This window comes from Lethenteron reissneri, chromosome 42 (genome assembly GCF_015708825.2).
Source record: "Lethenteron reissneri isolate LAM-NWPU_2019-01 chromosome 42, ASM1570882v1, whole genome shotgun sequence".
NCBI classification, from domain to species: domain Eukaryota; kingdom Metazoa; phylum Chordata; class Hyperoartia; order Petromyzontiformes; family Petromyzontidae; genus Lethenteron; species Lethenteron reissneri.
Window position 1 is genome coordinate 4,775,945 of NC_083820.1, and position 19,774 is coordinate 4,795,718.

Genomic DNA, 19,774 nt, shown 5'->3' on the forward strand with positions numbered 1-19,774 from the left:
ATGGCACAAATGAGTAGCTACAGAAACTACAGCCGTGAATAGACCAACGGCACTGTTAATATTGTTTTGTTCACGAATGCTCGATTGCTCATACTTAAATAGTATATGCTTTTCAATCTTAAATTGATGTGGGTTTTGAAAGTTGTATTACAATGCGTCTGTAAACCAAACACGTTTTGTTTCGCAATTTCTGAAAGTAAACACATATCATTGTTACTGTAAACTTTTCCTGGAAATGCTAAATTAGTTTCTGTCATCAGTGGGCAGCAACATACGTACACGTGTATATTCACTCAGGAAAGAGTGACGGTGAGGTGGTCATGCACTTGCACTATGAACTCAGGAACCTGTTTTTTATTCTCAGCCATGTAGTATATCTGAACGAATAATGACGCATGGCACTTACTGACCAGTGTGGTGAAGTATGGTAAAAAAAACATAACTAACATTGCCATATGGAGGGCTTCGTGCAGAAATGTATTCGCAAAAGGCTGTACGTCAATAATATTATTGTTGTTCATTGTACCGTTAAATATTCGGGCAGGATTAATATTTTCGAACTCGGATTGCGTTAATACATTTAGTCAGTGTGCCATATTAGACAAAACAAACATTTTTATGTTATTTTAATAAATAAGCATTGGACAGAAATACGATATCAAGAAGAGCTAATGATTTTCAAAAATACAGAAAAACAAAACTGAACAGCTAATTGTTTAAAATGTTATAGCTGAATAATGGCTAATATATTTAAAAACCTCGATTACTGAAGATATAATGTTTGGGATGATCCATGAGTGATAGCAATACTAGCAATTGTTAAAAGAAAATATCGCCATGTTATGCACCACGTGACAATAATGTATTTAACAAAATAACTAATCTTGGCTCCCATGGTCAAAAATGTAAGCTTTTCCAAGCTAACAGTGATAACTTTTAGACGTAATTCATTTAGTGACACGTATTTCAAAATACAACAATATTTTTTTTCATGCACACATGAAACTGTAAGTTTGCCGATGCTTCCATGTGATTAAATTACACAAATGCGGTACGAGCCATGATTTGTGTGTACGAAAATAATTGCCCTGACCATTTCCAGTTTCATTTGAGCCCATCTTGACAGTGCCTAAATCATCACACACTTCTCAATGCTAAACCTTCAAAATACAGTTTCAAATGTTAATGGTTTAAAACGTATTTTGTTATACGTCGAGTTTTATATCAATTTTCAGTTGTATATACATGTAGATAAAATGCTGCAATGCAATTTTTTTTATCAATTAACCTTCATTTAAGACAAAGTCAATCAACAGTCGACACGTAAATATACCCATATACCTGAAACAAATAAATATGCTTTGACTTACAAAGAGAGGCAATATGATGTCTCCACATACTTCTTTGTATTCTCCTGAGTGGTTTTTATTTTCTTTGTCAGTGTCCACGCTTCCAAACCATATGTTGCAGCAAACAATATGCCCTCAATTAAAACCAGCTATTGGCAGATATTTGGAATCCATCCTTGAGTCTGAGTCAGTTTTGCTAAATATTTTAAACAGTTGTTCATTGGTGATGGACTGGACTCATGAGAGTGTGCAATAACAAATGTTCGGACTTAGTTACAAATGCAATGAAATAGCCACAGTGTAAAATGCCTCTTGCAAGCGCATGTAAATATCAAGTCAGCTTACGCATGTGTGTTGTGGTTTACATCATTAGACCTCCTTTGCCAGTACCAAAATATAATAATAGGGTTTTTCCCCTTTTTTCTGGCAACAGCTTTACGCCTTTTGGCGTCCTCTGGCCTAGCACCAATTGAGACAAGGCTCAAAAGAAAAATGTCTCTGGTGTGGACCAATCAGTTTCAAAGACATTGCATATATTATCAGAGTATGTTTTTTTTGTTGCATTTTGACCACAAGTATTGTGGTTAATGCAGAAATGATTCCTTGCAAAAAGGTTTCAGTTTTGTTGCCAGAAAAAAGGGGAAACCCCCCTATTATTATGTGTTGTTGTTGTTTTTAAAAGAAGCAGCATCCTCACCTTGAGGACATATGCACACGAAGCTTCCTGGGACCTCAATGCAGGTGCCACCATTCGTGCACGGCAGAGACGCACACCGATCTCTCGCAGCAGAACAAGTCGGCCCTATTGGGGAAAAGAAAATAAAAGAGCCGTCGAATTGTTACACATTTCTGTCGTCGATTGACACTCACGTCCTGCCAAACACGTGAAGATATTTTGTTGGAGAGACACGAATGGAAACACACATCAGAGGACGTGCACCGAGGGCAGTTATTGAATGTGGACGGGAATCAAAATGATTAAATGAAAGAAGAGAATGAAGAGCAGAGGTTGGAAGTGCTTTTGGAGAATGTAACCTGATATTGCAAAAAAATAACATTCCCATTTCCCCCCCGCCCCAAAATTATAAAGTATGAAATCAATGCATATCAGCTGTGTGACATGCGGGAGCTGAAAATGAAAGCGTAGAGAGATGTGGAGTTGGAGTTACAATTCGAGACAAAGAGAGAAACACAAGCACAAATGAAAAAGAAAATTGAAATAGCACCCATATTGACTGTTAAGAAAACTAAATGGGTTTGGGCAGGACGCAGTGTTAGGATGTATGAACAGCATTCATGTTGAACCGCTTTTGCACCATACGTAGCCAAACCAGAAAACAAACTAAGATGGTTTATGGTCGAGACTTTTTTTTTGGAGTGGCAGCCAAATGAGGGTGGCAGATATGCAGGAGCGAGACGAACTGTGGCGTCACGGAGCCATGAGCGATGCAGAGGGTTTTAGGAGCCCTTCCCCCAGCAGTGGTAGTATCATGGCTGATGACGATAATGAGGAATCTTCTTGATTCTTTCGGTAAAGTCATCACGTAGAAGGGAAGTAATAAAATAATAAAAATAAAACATAATAAAACAATTCTCACGACGTTTCGGCCACAACGCAAGCAGCCGTCCTCAGGTGAAGAATGAAACACCACCAAGCTTGGAGCGTATATTTAAACTGGGTTGGAGAGGGGGAGGTGGGAATAAGAGCGCCTTGACAAAATAATTTGCATATCAAGAGGAATTTAGCATATGGAAAATGCGTAGCAGGTGGGCGGGGGGGTTTCAAATTAAGATTATGCCCGTGCATTATGCAGGATTATCAGCATCCAAAGATAATGAGGATTTCTCGTGTATGTGGGCATACCCCTGTGTCAACCATGTCCACAGAACTTATACTGTGTATATTTCGAGGAAAGTTGATTTATTCAAATTAATCACAAATTGAATAACGAATAATATCAAAGGACTGTGTTGGCAGCGGTGCACAAAGGCAAATTAAGGAAACCCACCACGTACGTGGCGAAGGTAGAGTTGATGAATACGGTGATTATGTTTTAATTAGTGCTTTGTTCGGAAGATCCTGCTGAGGGTACTTTTCAACTTCCTTATCTATCAAGTATTGTTGCAAGTGGTGAAAATGAGTGTCACTAGAAAACCCATGCATGCAAAAATATATACGTGTATGTTGAATTTCTTTCGCACAGTACGTAGCCGACCGTGATAATCGGAGGTGGCTAAAAGATAAGTGAGCACAGGTCAACAATCTACTTGCTGTACTGCCATCCACCAGCACTGCACGCTTGCTGCACCTCGATACACGATGATCCGCTCAACTCCAAAACGCCGCGTTAAGGGGTGGGGGGGGGGCATTATGTGAGCCAGTGGTGAAAATTACCACGGGGGGGGGGGGGGGGAATTAAATATTAAACAAAACTCTTACCACAGCAGAATGCATGGTTGTACATTGGTAGATGAGCTTTCTTACGCGCGTGTCAGCAGAGCATGGCAGTGGCACAGGTGGATGCAGTTCTAAGCATAAAGGGTTGCCAGATCTAATTGAATTTCCATGTCGGCCCGTGTTTCTCCATTTGTATGTAAATCACAGCGAAAAGCACATTAAAAAAAAAACATCTGCTCGTTGATAGACATGAAGACAGCTGCAACGGAAGTCCCTAAGGCCCGGTGTCAACATTTATGCTATAAAATCTGTAAGCTAACATACTCTGCAGCCAATGAGAATGCCCCATCAGCTGGCAAACAAATGCGTGCAGTTTGACACATTATTTAAAAAGCGTGCTCTCTGATATATGGTAGCACTTTCGAAAATGTAATATTTGTTGTCAAATGAGTTTCGTGACAGATGTGTTTCAGTTTTACGAAACTTTGAGAGGCATATGCTGGAAAATAAGCATGCAAGACAAGCAGTGGTGTGTGTTTTGATACTGATGAATAAATTAAGCCAAAACTGTAACAAATAGACATCAAATTGCCTTCATGAAATAATTTAAAGCATACACAATCAAATACAGAATTACTAAATCACATATTTCCAAGAACACAAGCTTTTAACAGATTACTCTGGATTGTAATAACTAAGTAACAAGCTTACAATCTCAAGTGCGATTAACAAAAATGCGGTTCATGATTACACGTAGGGTACGAAGCAGCTCTAAAAACCTTATAATGTTTATTTAATTAACCTCCGACCCTGGCTTAACTCTCCGATTGCTCCAGAATGATACACAACAGCACGCAGCAGCGTTAACAAGACCACACAGTACATCATTGGGAATCTGCGGCGAGAGGCGAAAGGTATTTTTAATAAGCTCGCTGTTTCAACCAGCCCTTAAGCAAGAGCGAACAGTTTAAAGGTCACCATTTTCACAACGCCTTTATTTATTTGCGCATGTTTTTGTTATTTGTACATTTTTACATAATGAAGTCACAAGAAAGCCCCCCCGCTGAGTTCTAAATGAGCAAGTTACGTTTTGTGCCATGTGGCACATCACACAAGTCTTGCTACCTGCTATTAAAGTTTGTTTCGTTCCCTTAACCAGTACAGGCAAACGCGGGGTGCAATGCAACGCAACAGCGGTGTGCAATATCCCCACAATATCGCTGTCGTGGGGATGCAGCTTTTGCAGACATTTGTGTCTGTGCTTGCGTGACTCCCTCCAATATTATTGTTGTTGTACAAAACAAAAAAATACATTGCATATGGATATGCTTCGAACATTTTAACCGAACGCTTAATGTGTGCAACCTGAAAAAAAACGTAATTTAGAGGCGTAGGATACAATCTACGTGTGTCTTCTTGGTTTTTTCGGTAAAGTCCCGTAGAAGGGAAGTAATACAATAATAAAAATAAAACATAATAAAATAATTCTCACGACGTTTCGGCTACAACGCAAGCAGCCGTCTTCAGGTGAAGAATGAGACACTGCAAAGCTAGGAACTTATATATAAGCTGAGTTGGGGGTGTAAGAAGAGCGCCTTAACAAAAGAATGTGCATATTAAGCCGCTCTTCTTACACCCCCAACTCAGCTTATATATATAAGCTCCTAGCTTGGCAGTGTCTCATTCTTCACCTGAAGACGGCTGCTTGCGTTGTAGCCGAAACGTCGTGAGAATTATTTTATTATGTTTTTATTTTTTATTTTATTACTTCCCTTCTACGTGACTTTACCGAAAAAACCAAGAAGATGAATCCCTGCAGTCACGAAAGCTTTAAATCGAAATCTACATGTGATTTACATGCAGAGACCAGGATGTAAACTCATAATTGCTCGCATGAATCCTGCCACGGAGTCGACTGCGCCTCGTGTTCCTCACTGCAAGGCTCGCTGGCCACTGGCGGCCTCTGGTGGTCTTTCGTGTGGCCCCTGACGTGCGGCACTCGACAATACACAACAAACGTGAAAAACACCCCATCGTGCTGTCAAACCCGCAATGGTTACAAATGTGTGGCAGCGCTGATGTCTTATCGGCAAAAGTGTCCCCCCTCTGAAAATGAGTAAAGAACGCTGACTTAAATTTCGATTTAAAGCTTTCGTGACTGCAGGGATTCATATTATTGGTTATTTCGGTAAAGTCACGTAGAAGGGAAATAATAAAATAAAAATAATAAAATATAATAAAATAAAATTCTCACGACGTTTCGGCCACAACGCAAGCAGCCGTCCTCAGGTGACTTAACCTGTCCATGAGTACCACTTTGTGGAAAGTCAATAGTCGATATTCTATTGAGGTACTGGCCCCTTCCATGGAAATGTGGAGTTTCCACTACTGGCTCAGCACCTCGAGCAGAGAATGAGCACCACCTGTTTTTTTGGGATGAACGAAGGTTGGGGGGGGGGGGGGAGCGGGGAGCGATGCACTTTGACTTTGTGGCTTTGAGTTAACATGTCTTCTCTCACATTCACCCAATCAAAATATCAGCAATGCAGGCTCAGATCTCTCCAGAGAAGCAGCCATCGGCGGCGCCCTAAGGCACCCAGCTGCCTCGGCGGGCAATTATTTTAAATGCAGCGGAGGTCACAGTACGAATCTGGCCGCATCGTGTACACACGGGTGCACGCACAGGGGGTGCGTGCACGCGAACGCTGGGGAGCGCGCGAGGCTTCTCATGTCAAAAGAGCAGCAAAATGAAACGTTCAGCCGAGTCTTGCATCTCGGGCCGACTTTGAAAGTCTCGCGCTTTCCAAAAGGATTTTTTTTCTACGCGAATCAAAGCGGCGGCGGCGGCGGCGGCCACGGCATGCGGGCTCACAGAGGTGTAGGGGTGTTAAAGAGAGGGCCCGTTATGCATGGCAGCCTATGGAAAACAAACACAGTGGGCGGGGCTACGTAAGTGCACGAAGAGGTGCCCTCTACGACGTCCGAGCCAGACACCCTGGGGGGGGCTGGTTCGAACGTTATGATCCCCCGGGGCCCCACCCCTCAGGGAGGGGTTGGGTATAAAAGGGGATGTTCAAAGGGCTCGAGTCAGTTATGTTTAAGCTAAGGGAAGAAGACTGAAGACGTCTTAGATAGAGCCCTGGACTCCCCTAGTTCGATGTCCTTTTCAGGGCCGGACAGGACTGAGCCAGCGGCGTGGTCCCGAAAGCCAGAGCCGGTGCTCTTGTAAGAGCTGGTCTGGAACTCCGGGTACCGGGCCCGACTTACCAGTGTCGGGCCAGTTAGCCTCCCCTAGCCCATTAGTGGAGGATTCGGGGCTAGGACAGAGTTAGCTAGGGGTGTATCCCGAGTTATACGGGTGAGGGGGCCGATACCCCCTCGAGTGTGTATATGCCCACTGTCGTATTGTGAAATAAATATACGTGTGCCTCAACCTCGGCGTCAAGCGTCCTCACCGGTACTTCAGAGGGATGCGAGCAGCCCTACGAGAAACCCACCAGGAGACGAAAGCGGCGGTGTGCCATGAAACCGAGCGACGGGTGTCACCGTTATGGACTGACAAAGACCTGCCCCCCCCCCTCTGCGCCCCCGCCACCATGCCACGACTGGGAATGCGGCCTTGTGCACACGTTGATCTGATCAAATGCAATCTAAACACCGACCCCCTCATTTGGGAATCTGTGGCAGAGGGGTTTTTCCTTCAATAAAATCATACAAAAAGCGTAGATTCCCATCAATAGTGCAATCTAAGGTTGGCAAGGTTTCGACAAGTCATTTTTTTATATTGCCATCTGTAAACAATTTCTACAGATTCTACTTTCGCACCTCCGATTAGCACAGTTGGCTACATACTGGGCGAAGTTCAACATACATACCGACTTAAAGGTCTTTTTTTTTTCATTTTGAACATTGAAATGATTTGCATTCTCACCATAAATATCTTCGGAATTCCTGCAGTTGCCACGCTTGGCTGAGCATATAGTAGCTTAGCGATACATCGATTAATTGATATTGGCAATAACAAAAACATAGAGACAGTACTATTAGTGGCAATATAGTCTACAACAAAAACTATAGCTCGGTGAATGCGTTGAATGACAATGATAATATGCCCGCATTTACAAATATTCACGGTGAATCTCTGATAACTTACCCATGTATCCTGCGTGGCATTCGCATACAAACGTGCTTGGAGTAACGTCCACACAGCTCCCGTGCTCACACCGTTGCTCACTGCATGCCCCGACTGCTTCCGAACAATTCCAGCCTGATAACAATTGCAACAACAACAACAACAACAAGTCATTTGAACAGGGTAATTAAATATAGAAACACAAAATAAAATGTGTGAAGAAATCACAGTACAAAGGTGCTGTGGGGAGGGGGAAGTTGTAGCACACTGAGCTCTGGGTTTGATGCCTAGGCCATGGATAAGAGCAGTGGAGACTGTTATCTGTAATCATAATTATGATGATATGAATATCAACGAGCCAAGCGAGAGATTGACTCAGGAGGCTCGAGAAAGAACCAGACAAGCAGGAAGGCAGCAGTCGCACGGTGAGCCCATGCCAACAATTTCCCGAGCTCTGCGGTCCTCTATATATGAAGGTGTTATCGACTAATTAATTGGTGTTTATATCCGAACTGGTCCCGCCCTGCCCTACCTCCACAAGCTCACTAACCTACGAAACAGCATAGCGAAGTTTAATTTTCGATTTACAGCTTTCGTGACTGCAGGGATTCATATTCTCTGTTCTTCACCTGAGGACGGCTGCTTGCGTTGTGGCCGAAACGTCGTGAGAATTTTATTATGTTTTATTTTTACTATTTTATTATTTGCCTTCTATGTGACTTTACCGAAAAAAAAGAACCTCCATGATCAACACAGCAGTGATATGACTGAGGGTTGTAAATTTTAATTTTTGGTATGTTTTACACATGCAGCATTATATTTTCAAAACGTTTTTTGGATTCGTTTGTATTACTTTCCGGCTATCTGTGTTGTCATTGTAGTATTTGCATGTTCATTGCAGTATAACATTGTGTATAGCATGAAGTTATCTCCATGCTACTGAAAACTATGTTCTGTTTGGGCCAGTATTGCTCTAATCCCGGCAACTATGAGCCAAATTCTAGAGGCAAGATGGCTAATGTGTAAAGGGTATTATTAAATATGTTATCAGAATCTTTATTTCAACTAGAGGAATCTGATGGACTTTTAAGCTCTTTTTCACATCTGTGAAAATGTACAATCAATTCAGCACCCACAACGCCCCAGCAATGAAGTGAATTGCCATGATTCAGAGTCGTCCTTCAAATAAAAATACAAAAGATTGGAACTACGGTGTTGCAGAATTTCTATTGGCTACAGGGCTTACACGTGAACCAACTGTGTACACACTTTAGGAAACGTGATTGATTGATTATTACTCGCATGGCTTAATGCTCGATATTGATGGGTGACTCAATGAATCGATACTGTCTTGTGATTATTATAGGATAATGCCACATCATTGATACCTGATGTGAAGCTTAAACAGCTACTTTGTCTTCAACAGATTAATAGTATCAATGCCAGGAAAACATCATTAACATGATACCAAAACAACACCTGAGTCAAAAACATATCACTGAACACCGCACTATAACTTGTATCATTAATGTGATGGCCTACTTAAAATGCAGTGCACATTCCCCAACTGACAGCTAACTGAAATAGGACTCAAAACGCGTATTTCAATAACGTATCACTTTACACTCATCGTATTGACAGTGCACGTGCCTGGCATTGAGATCCTAATCTGAACACAATTAATATTTCTACACGATGGAGGAGGAGTGGGGGGGGGGAGGGATACTTACGAGACATTTGTAACAAAAAAAGAGCTGTAAAGCTCCTCGGATTCCTCCAGTATGAATAAATATTCCGATTCTGACCTAACACGTGTGCCAATCGATGACAATAAAAATGGTCAAGTTGATCGCAGACATTCCAACACCCCTCCCCCCTTCCTCACCTACAAATCCCTCTGTACACGTGCACCTGTAGCCTGACCCCGCTTCGCCCGCCGTCCGTGGGACACAAAGCGCGCCGTTCCCGCACGGGTTTGGGCTGCAGGCTCCCACCGCCGCCGCCGTCTCGCAGTGGCCCCCGGCGTACGGCTCGCGGCAACGGCACCAGAATGCGTTTGCCGAAGCAGGAGCCTCGCAGGCGCCTCTGCTCGAGCACAGGGCCGCGTTCCCATCGAGGGGTCCGCACTCGTGACGCCGCACCCTGACGGCCAAGCGCGCGCCCGCTTCGAGGCTCCCTTCGCCAGCGTGCGCGAAGCGGTGCGTTCCCTCGGCGAGCAGGTTCGGATCGAGCCGGCGAACGCCCGAGACGGGGCCGCCGAAGAGTGCCCAGCGTCGGAGGGGTTCGCCGGAGCTCCCGTTGAAGGGGCAGGAGAATTCGGACGCGGACACGTAGGCAGGGTTCATGGTCGTGCCGTTGGGTGCGATCAGGTACAAGTTGTCTCCAAGCTGCATGTCCAGCGCGCACATCTGAGGACTATGAGAGATCACTGGAAGCAAGAGGGAGGCGTTTTCCGTCGAATCTGACTCGTTTGCATTCTGACACTTGGGAATGACATGGGAGCAAAGTCTTCCTGATGTTGTCCAGATGACGGTGATGTTTTGGGGCTCTTTGTGCCACTGTTTGACATCTTTGTCTTGGCACCCAAATTGAGCTTTTGCAAAGCTGTGCCATAGGGCGACTGTTAACAGGAAAGGAAGCCCAGAATGCAAACACATTTGCGTGCTCAGAGTGAGAAGCATATTTAATTGTGAAGTTTTTGCAATGCGAAAAATATAATGGAGAATTTGCATGAACGATGGTTAAACGGGAAACCTTTTAACATACCAGACATTGGTATCTAAAATAAAAATTGTAACTGTTGATGTTGTTTTGCTTGCTGATATTTTTTTTTACAAAAAATTCTTCCGGCAAAATAATATTTTTTTTGCGCAATAATTTCAGAGTAGGTTTAAAACAAATTCGATGACTTATCACCCTCCATAGACGAGCGGCATCTAAAAAAAGGGGACACACAATGCAGTGCATGCAACATATTGTTTTATATATTTCGTTCAGATGTGATAGAACAGCACACAGTGGCACAAAATTATCCAAATTGCGCTACTAAGCGCACACACTTTACATGCAATACGCAGCGCACCTTTGCACTTTAAGCGCTCAATCACACGCTGCATCACATTTGTCGTAATGCAAGTGCTAAAAAGCTCACGGCCATTAAAACTCGGTGGGAAAGTATACGACCTCCCACCAGCAAAGAGCACTCGTCACGTGACTTCAGTATCCTAGTAACAGCGGCGTAAAGCTGCTCGTGGGCGGATTTCTGGGTGCAATTCTACGAAGCAGACCAGGGAGGCTTTGGAAAATCATTTGCAGATACCCCCTACATGGGCAAATAAGAACTCACTCGGGAAAGAAAATAAATAAACATTTCTACAGACATCTTCCTTGCCTCGTTTCATAGCCACGGTACCGTAAAGTATTTGAATTTCGAGGCACATCTTGGAACTTTAGTGGAGGCTCGTATATATATATGATTATCGCTCTATGCAGTTATACTGAAATTAGAACACGTTATATCAATGGTAATTAACGAATATAGAACGAGGACTTTATTGTGCTTAAATTATCAGTATCAACACTCCAATGTTATACAACAATATAATAGTTTTACATATTATTATTCCTATATAATGTTATCAATAACCTGAGTAAAAACATACACGTTAAAACAACAGCAGGCATATGCAGCATATACGAACAAAGGGCTCTTTTGAATTGGTGATAATCCTCAGCATTGGCTTGGCTTTCATGCAACAGGTGCCAGTTGTAGCTTACAATAAATACACCTTGCCCAGGAGCACTGTTTTTTTTATTTAAATTCAGCTGTTTCAAACGTCTGAATATGTAACATGAGCTATATCACGTACAATTTAAGCTCCCTAAAGCCACATCTCTCTAGATGAATATGAAGTAAGATTATGTAAAAAGGCAACGAGTACTCTATTGACGTATTTGTTTAATTATAGCCAGTGCTATAAATGAAGCAACGCCATTCCAATTTGCTGAAATCACTGACTCCCAGAAAAAACAACTTTCGTGTTAATTACCCTGTCGCCATAATCCTGTGTCTCTTTGAGTTATTAACCAAACATATTACGTATCATTTTCAAGTCATCAAACAATTGTAAACTTACTTGCTTGCTTTCAAGACGTCTGCCGTTACTGATAAACGTCATGGTTTTTTTTTACATAGCATGAAAATACCAATCAATTAACACAAAAGGCAATACCCTGTGTGAGCTGACCCTGTTTTGTTTTACCGTCACAGCTGATACGTGGACATGTTGTCTATACAGCAGTGTTGTCAGATCAGCACCCCCGCTTACTGGACAGCAGCACTGCGCCTGCGCATGACGAACAAAGCCACGTTAATGAGGGTATTTGCAACGTGAGAGTGTTGTTCATATCTGTGGGGAGCGGTGGCGCAGTGGTTAGCACACCAACGTACAACCTCCGGAGGTACTGACTTCGCTTCCCGCTCACTCACGGCCAACATCAGTGACAAATATCTGAACTTGTGCTGAGCCTGCACTAGGTCTAATCAGCCTTAAATTAGTTACTGGGGAGACCAAGAAGGCCAGGTGTGGTGCTATCCACACCACTCACTTGTGTGCCACGTTGGCCTTCATAAGTGCTAGCTAACGGCACTTGCCCCAACGGTATGTTAAAGCTATAACATGATCTTTATCTTTGTAAGTATACAGCAATAGCCTCGTGATTCAAATCGGCTCGGTGGTAATACATGAAAAAGCACTTAACATCATTGGAAAGATGTGAGTTCAGACTCAGACTTTCAGCTGGTAAGGCCCATTGAGATAAGCATTTCTGTTACAAAGACGACCACAGCACAAGACTGTAAGCAATGGCAGTAGAGTTACAGGACATTGCAGGGTGGGAATATGCAAACTAACGAGAGCAAAAACTAAAATAATTTCCACCAAACACGTAAAGCTTACTCCACACAGGATACACCGTAAACAGACCTGCACATACTTACGTAAATAACCGTAAACACAGATTCAGACATAACGTAGTTTAGTTATAGGATTACCTGTGTCAGAGGTAATCCTATAGCGTGGCCTTAAACATGCGAAAGAAGTTACATGTGGAATATTAAGAATGCTTATGAGGGCATCAGAAAATGTAGGTGCTGCACAAGAGAACGCACTGGAACCAGTCTAAGTTCTCGATATAGGATCGGTCCCTGGGTAATCAGAGGTTCGTCGAAGTTTTATAGGATCTTGTAATGGATGGAGAATGTCAGTTCAATCCTGGGCGAGTTCAAATCCCTGTTGCGTCTTAGCTTGGCCATTTTTCCTTCCAGAGTCGATGGGTGGTTGTTTGACCATACTTAGCCTCCAGAACTGGTTCCACTATCACTCACCGCTAATGTTAGCCATGGCCAAAATTCAACTCAGCCTACCGGGCCCATCGTGCAGTGTGTAAAGCACTGCGCCACCACTCTGCAATACCCCCACCACCACCACCACCTTCCCAACTGAAGCAATGCGTTGTTCGCAATGGCATGCATGGCAAGCATCTCAACAACGTCTTCTCTGATTTCAAAAAACCAATGCACCATTCTGTCGTTCAAAAACAAGCATTTGTATCGCCTGCCGACTGCTCCCTTCGGAACAAATTGCACTAAACAAGAGCGTTAAGAAAATGTGATAATTGTTTTTTTACCCTTTTATCTGGCAACATCTGGTCCAACCCATGTGAGACTAGGCTCTAAGGAAAGCTGTCTCGGGTGTGGACCAATCAACTTCAAGGACAGTGCATACATTGTCAGAGTTATGTTTTTTTTGCATTATGACTGCAGGTATTGTGGTCTCTGCAAACATGACTCCTTGTAAAAAAAGGTGTCAGTTTTGTTGCCAGATAAAAGGGTAAAAAACCAATTATCAAGAGCGTTAAGGTTGCTGTTTGAAGCAGCCTCGCCGCTGATATGGTCCATATCCACGTCCGTCGAGGCTCTTAAACGCCTCAAGTCCGGTCTCAGCAGCTCGCACACACTGTGAACGATATAGCCTGACATATGTTCAGCTAATATATTTGCTGCCCTGCTTTTGGCATTAACCCCAATGGTAATTTAAACACATTGTACATCTAAACACATTGAAACACCGCGATGCGTTTGCACACGGAAGTGCATTTCCTCACTGTACAGCATCGAAGGTTCAGAACAAACACGACAGCAGGCCAATGTGTGATGAAAATGACAGGGAGTGGTCAATTATTGTAAGGGGAAGACTTTAAGCTGGCTAATATGCATGGCAAATTTCAAGCCACAGTGTAACCTTCAGAAGCCCTACCACAATATTATTTAATCTGGGATTAAAGCTGGAATGCGGCAGATGAGCAAAGGATTTGTTGCTTGATTGGCACATTGACCTCGAGATTAAAATCGTGCCGTGTACAGACTCAGAGGCAATCATATTTGCCTGAAAGGCTTTCTGCATGTAGAGCATTTTTGTTTGTTTGTTACAGAATGCACTTCAAACCCGCATACGCTACTGCATGTAAGGTGTGAACCGATAATGCCACCCACGCACGTTGACAAGTTTGCAGCATTCTTGACCAGACAAGCATGGAGAGTGGAGTGCAGTTTAAATCAATGATCGTCTCACAAGTAACCCATGATTGCAGTTGGTAGGCTCGTATCAATCTTCTAAAGTGTTTTTTCTTGTTTGTTTCTATGCAAGCAGACTCGCAGATAATGTCCCATTGTGACAGCCACCAACATTCTGCTGTCAACGATGGGATGAACGTGCCGTAAAGCATGATGTAAATGCAGACAATTCAATCATTTCCAATTAACACAAGTGTCGTGTGCTAATTCACAGACACCAGTAGGAGGTACTCTCTCTCTCTTATTCCGGTCTTCACAGCCTTAGGGGATAACCACACACCGGATCGGGACAGCCAACACTCTGCCAGACCCACAGCTTGAAGAGGGCGAAGATCACAACGACGACGGCATGACGAGTTCCACTCCAGATCGCAGCCGATACTGAAAAGCGTGGCCAGGCTCCGCCCTCGGCCCCGCAACCCTCTGGATCCCCCAGAGGGCTCCGTGCCTTGCCCACAGGTACAACTGGTAGAACGGGCTGTTACCCCTAATTCTATTGCCTACCAATCCCCCAGCGGCACGCGCTTCAGTGAAACATTTGCTGTCACTACACAAGTATGGAGTAGCAGAAGGTAAAGGTGCAGCCCTGAGATTTCTTGATCACACTACTGATGGAAAGACCTCTACTGGAGGGTCTTCTATACAGTGCCACTTGAGGGTAATTTGGCCTACTCTTTCACGTTGGTTTGACGTTATGGAAAAGGTAGGAGTACCTAGAATGCACCTCGCCACATGCAACCCGCCAATGAACTGTGGTGTAACACATGTATACATCTGGGTGGACAGAGGTGGAATTCAAGAACACTTGCCCCTCCTTGAAACTGCTGCGCTGGACGATTGAATCGGAGACCTCTGGGTTGTCCCGTGGTCTACCCATTGCGTTGGGGCAGCCACAAGTCCCAGCGGTTAGCGCTTTCGCCACTCGTTGCGGAGGAGTTCGTGGTTTGAGTCCAGCAGGCTGCCCTGGTTATTACTGCGGGCGTGTTAACCAAACAATACAGGCCGTCTTCTTCACAGTGGATGTTCAAAATCCCCTGACATGATTTCAAAAACGAGTGGCCATCGTACGATACAAATTTGACAGATTTGAATAAAATTACTCAAAAATGTCTCAATTGAGGTCACACGGAGCACCATCTCCCTCTCCTCTAAATGCACTGCGGACTCTGTAACACACAGCACCTTTGTTACTGCCTAAAGCTATACGAATGGCGCAAATACCAAATGTTCTTAATTATTATCCGTATCACAAGCGAATCCCTTGTAAAGTAGTATCAATAATACTTGAACAAGATGAAATCTGGCCCTCAAAATAACCCCTAAAATATGCTCATCACTGTCAATATTTTCAAGAATAATTTGCAAAGGAGGTTAGTGTACAAACACCAATTGCATTCATAACTGTATGCCAAAGGACTGTTTTATGCCAATGAAATGTATAAATTCCCTTTCACTGTATTGCTATCATGCATTATTAAACCACAGATCCTTGCCTGCTACATCCATGCTATGCTCTGAAAGCAAACCTACTGGGTCACAAGTTTCAAGCAAACAAAGTGATTCTGCGTTCTGGCAGAATAGCTGCACTGCGACTGGTACCCCAAGGTGATTTCTCTGTGGCCCTCATCCCAAATGGCAGCAGTCAAACGAGGACTTCTACTTCCACCCTGATGTAATTACTGGTAGGACACAGGTGAGTGAGTGCGGGCAGGTGGGGAGTGGGTTAGCGTGATATTAAATTGCTGTCAATTACGGATGCACAACTCCTCGGTGTGGGTCTACGTGAGTGGAATTTTGTCCGTATCGCATTTATTGCAAGGAAGGAGCCACGGGTACAGTGGATTCTATATGGCGAGGCACCATTCTTGCAGCAATGCTGGATTCAATAAATACACATTATCTTCCCTGCCCAGGGCAGTCACAAAGACACGTGTGTTGTTATTTTTTTCAATCAGCGGGTTGACTGTTGGCTAATGCACCTTTGACAAAGCCTTGCAAGCTGTGACCTATGTGCGGTAATGTGGTCCTTGTTTCGTGCACTTTCGCACAGCTCCCTTTCTCTCTCTGGGAACGCGTTCAGAGTTTGTGATTTACCGTTTACATTTACTGAAAGCTAGGTTGGGCACATATTTTTAATTATTATCAGCTCTGTGCACCCTCCGTTGAAAATGCAGAAATGTACCTGGAAAGTGGAATGTGGATTGTGATTTTTTTTATAATCCTTTATATTAAGTTCACTTGCTTGCTTGCGTGCTTACGACCGTGCAAATCTTTCGGTCGTTTTTTTACCCACTTCCCGTGATCCAATCGAGCTGACATTTTGCACACAGACTCGTTGTGCGTGACAATTAATTTTCGTGAAAAATATTTTTACAAAATTTTACACTTTTTAGGAATGTTTTTTTATATGTAATTACCAATTGCTTAATGGTGGCAGGCAATCATCTGACCCATAGGTGGCAGCCATCTCAAGCCAGAGGACGAGAGGACTCTAGCCGCTACGCATATAAAGGATTTATAGTGAAAAACTTTGTTTTTACGGGTTAATTTTTTACACACACTTGCAGAACACAGGGCCATGAGGCCCATAACGTCAGGCAGCCCATAACGTCAGGCAGCCCGCAACGAACGTCCATCTCATAAATGTGATAGAAAACATTTAACAAGATTCGCGGATTGAGTATGGTGAGAAGAGTTTGGGGAAAGAAAAAAGACAAAGGGAGGGAATTTCTTAGTCGAGCAGCGCGATGCGGTGGCAGTGTGGGGTGTATGGGTGGATGAGCCTGGTAGACCATAGGGCAGAGGAATCAATGGGTGAAAGGTCACAGGAACAGTGACCATGGTAGTAGCAATAGAAGAGTGACAAGGAGGTGCCTGACCGCCGGTGAGCAAGTGACTGGAGTATGTGCTGGATTAAAGGTATGTGGATTAACAGTATTGTGCACATTAACTGCCGAGGTGTTTGGAGCTGTGGCCAGATAGCCAGGCTGACTAATACACGATTCCTTATACTGGTAGCAACCTCCTGGTTACACCAGCCCACAGGAGATTATTGTGTCCGTCCGTCTGTCGTGCATCCAAAAATGGGAGGGGTGGGGCTGGGTGGGGAGGGTGGGGAGGGGCTGGGTGGGGAAGGTGGGGAGGGTGGGGAGGGGCTGGGTGGGGAGGGTGGGGAGGGTGGGGAGGGGCTGGGTGGGGAGGGGCTGGGTGGGGAGGGTGGGGCTGGGTGGGGGGTGGGAGGGGTGGGGCTGGGTGGGGGGTGGAAGGGGTGGGGCTGGGTGGGGAAGGGCTGGTCACCCCGTGGTGCCCTTATAAAACTCAACGTTTAACCTACTCACGCCGGCTTGTGCCCGCCCTCAGAGTCGGCCATATTTGCAGAATACACCACGCCGCCGTTGACCCTGGCCATTGACCGAGCAACCCAACGTTCCTACCAGCTCCCTCCGCAGGAATGTGTTAATGTAGTCAGTGTTTGCTCAAACAAGCATGGTGCAGTGCTCATTTTTGTTTGTCACTCTGGGACAACGGTGAAAAAAATCCACATTACCGTGACAGGGCCAGTCTATCCTTTGGATGACTTCAGCAAAGTGCTATAAATGTACGGCGTGAAGATGTTTGCGTTGATATTTTCCTTATTGCCGAATATACCGAAGCTCAACTTGCAGGTCATGCTGAAAGCATTATGGACTTTTGGAGCCCTGCAGGTCTTCTCTACTAATATACAGCAGGAGCAGCAAGCTGGCTTTTCATGGCAGTCAAGAGCTGGGAAAAAGCAGGCGTTTGGCCAGGAAAAAACACCATTGACCGAATGTTGATCATCATAAATCGTAAATGTTCATTGAGAGAGAAAAACACATTATTTCCAACATCTTCATTGCCTTCAAACAGGCGTTTGGCAGAAGGCACACTGACGAGTGGTAAGAATTCGTGGAGAACCTGAGAACCTGCAGTCACGAAAGCTTCAAATCAAGACTGATAAATTAGTCAAGTTAATCAAGGACCCAGACAGTAAACCCTGTTAGTGCAGCAGCGTGTGTATAGCAGGGTAACAACAGGGTTCAGGATGAAGGTGGCAATGAGGTGGGAATGGCACCTTTCTCCTGAGCTATCTGAACTTGTCTTACCACGAAATACAGGGATGTAGAAGGCCTTGGAGGCAGTGATCGAAGTGGAATGCCATGCCCATTCAGCTCCTTATCCGCTGCCCTCACAACATGGAGCTCTTTCACCCCAGCAATCCGTGCTGCCAGCTCCCTGCCTCTAGTCAAGTCGAGGATCAAGGTCCTCCTCTTCTCCTCCTTAGAATACCTATAATATATTACCATCTACATGATACGCATGCCACGCTGTTTTGTACAGCATCTGAAGATGCCGTTGTAATGAAATGCGATATAAATCCGTCATCAGCCATTGTCCGTCCACCGCTGCATGTGATCATGACAACGTTCTTCCAAAATCGATATGACCATCATTGGCATTCATTACCGTCGTACAATGCCATTGTTTATCTAATCCCTGCTACGTTTCTACGGGAGGTCATCTTCTCGATCACGTGTCCCCCTCCTTCAGCTGCAATCCCGTCACCAGTCTTGTTCATTGGCCAACATCCCGTCCATTGATGTGTTGCTGCCCAAGTCCACCTAACTTTTAACTCTCCATAATAATGCCTGTTCTATACCTGCCCTCTGATTCACGTGCTCTGCTTTCAGTCTCTCGTTGTACTTCCAAACATGCATCTCCCCGTGCTTATTTGTGCACTTGTCAGCATTTGGTTGCATTTTCTTTGCGTTTGTCAAATTCACGCATCATAAATAACGATTCGAAATACTGCTGCTTTGGTGAAAGTCGACACATGACTGACTGCAGCAGATCCCCTCTGTGGACACATGTGCTGGCAGCGTTTGATCCTTCTTTCTCGAGCCCTTTTGTGGGATTTTAGTAAGAGGATATTCAACATCAAAGCCAGACAGCAGGTAATGTGCTGCATTTATGCACGTGACTTCTGTGTCACTCACCAACAGAAAGCCCCTATATCAGAAGCACCAACAACAGTGTCACCGATTCACGGGGGACACGGATTTAACGACGTTAAGAATCTCCACTGCGAGGCGGGAATATAGGTTGACGTTAGATAGTTTATGATTGACATTTTTTAATGGAACGGTGGAACACGGAACATTGACTGTGGCACGGGGTCCACATTCCGTATTGCAGGGTTAATTGCTGTACTTGTTATAAGGTCCCGCATGGCGTGTTTCAGC

The 19,774-nt window shown here is 44.3% G+C and overlaps 1 protein-coding gene across 1 annotated transcript in view; it reads right to left on the bottom strand.

The window, feature by feature from the left end:
* Positions 1-19,774, bottom strand: part of EYS (eyes shut homolog) — a 283,886-nt gene that overhangs the window by 203,727 nt on the left and 60,385 nt on the right. Inside the window, 4 exon segments of the mRNA XM_061569020.1 lie at positions 2,047-2,151; positions 7,901-8,014; positions 9,765-10,815; positions 12,142-12,225. Of these exon segments, the coding sequence (XP_061425004.1) occupies positions 2,047-2,151; positions 7,901-8,014; positions 9,765-10,611 (1,066 nt within the window). The 5' untranslated portion in view covers positions 10,612-10,815; positions 12,142-12,225.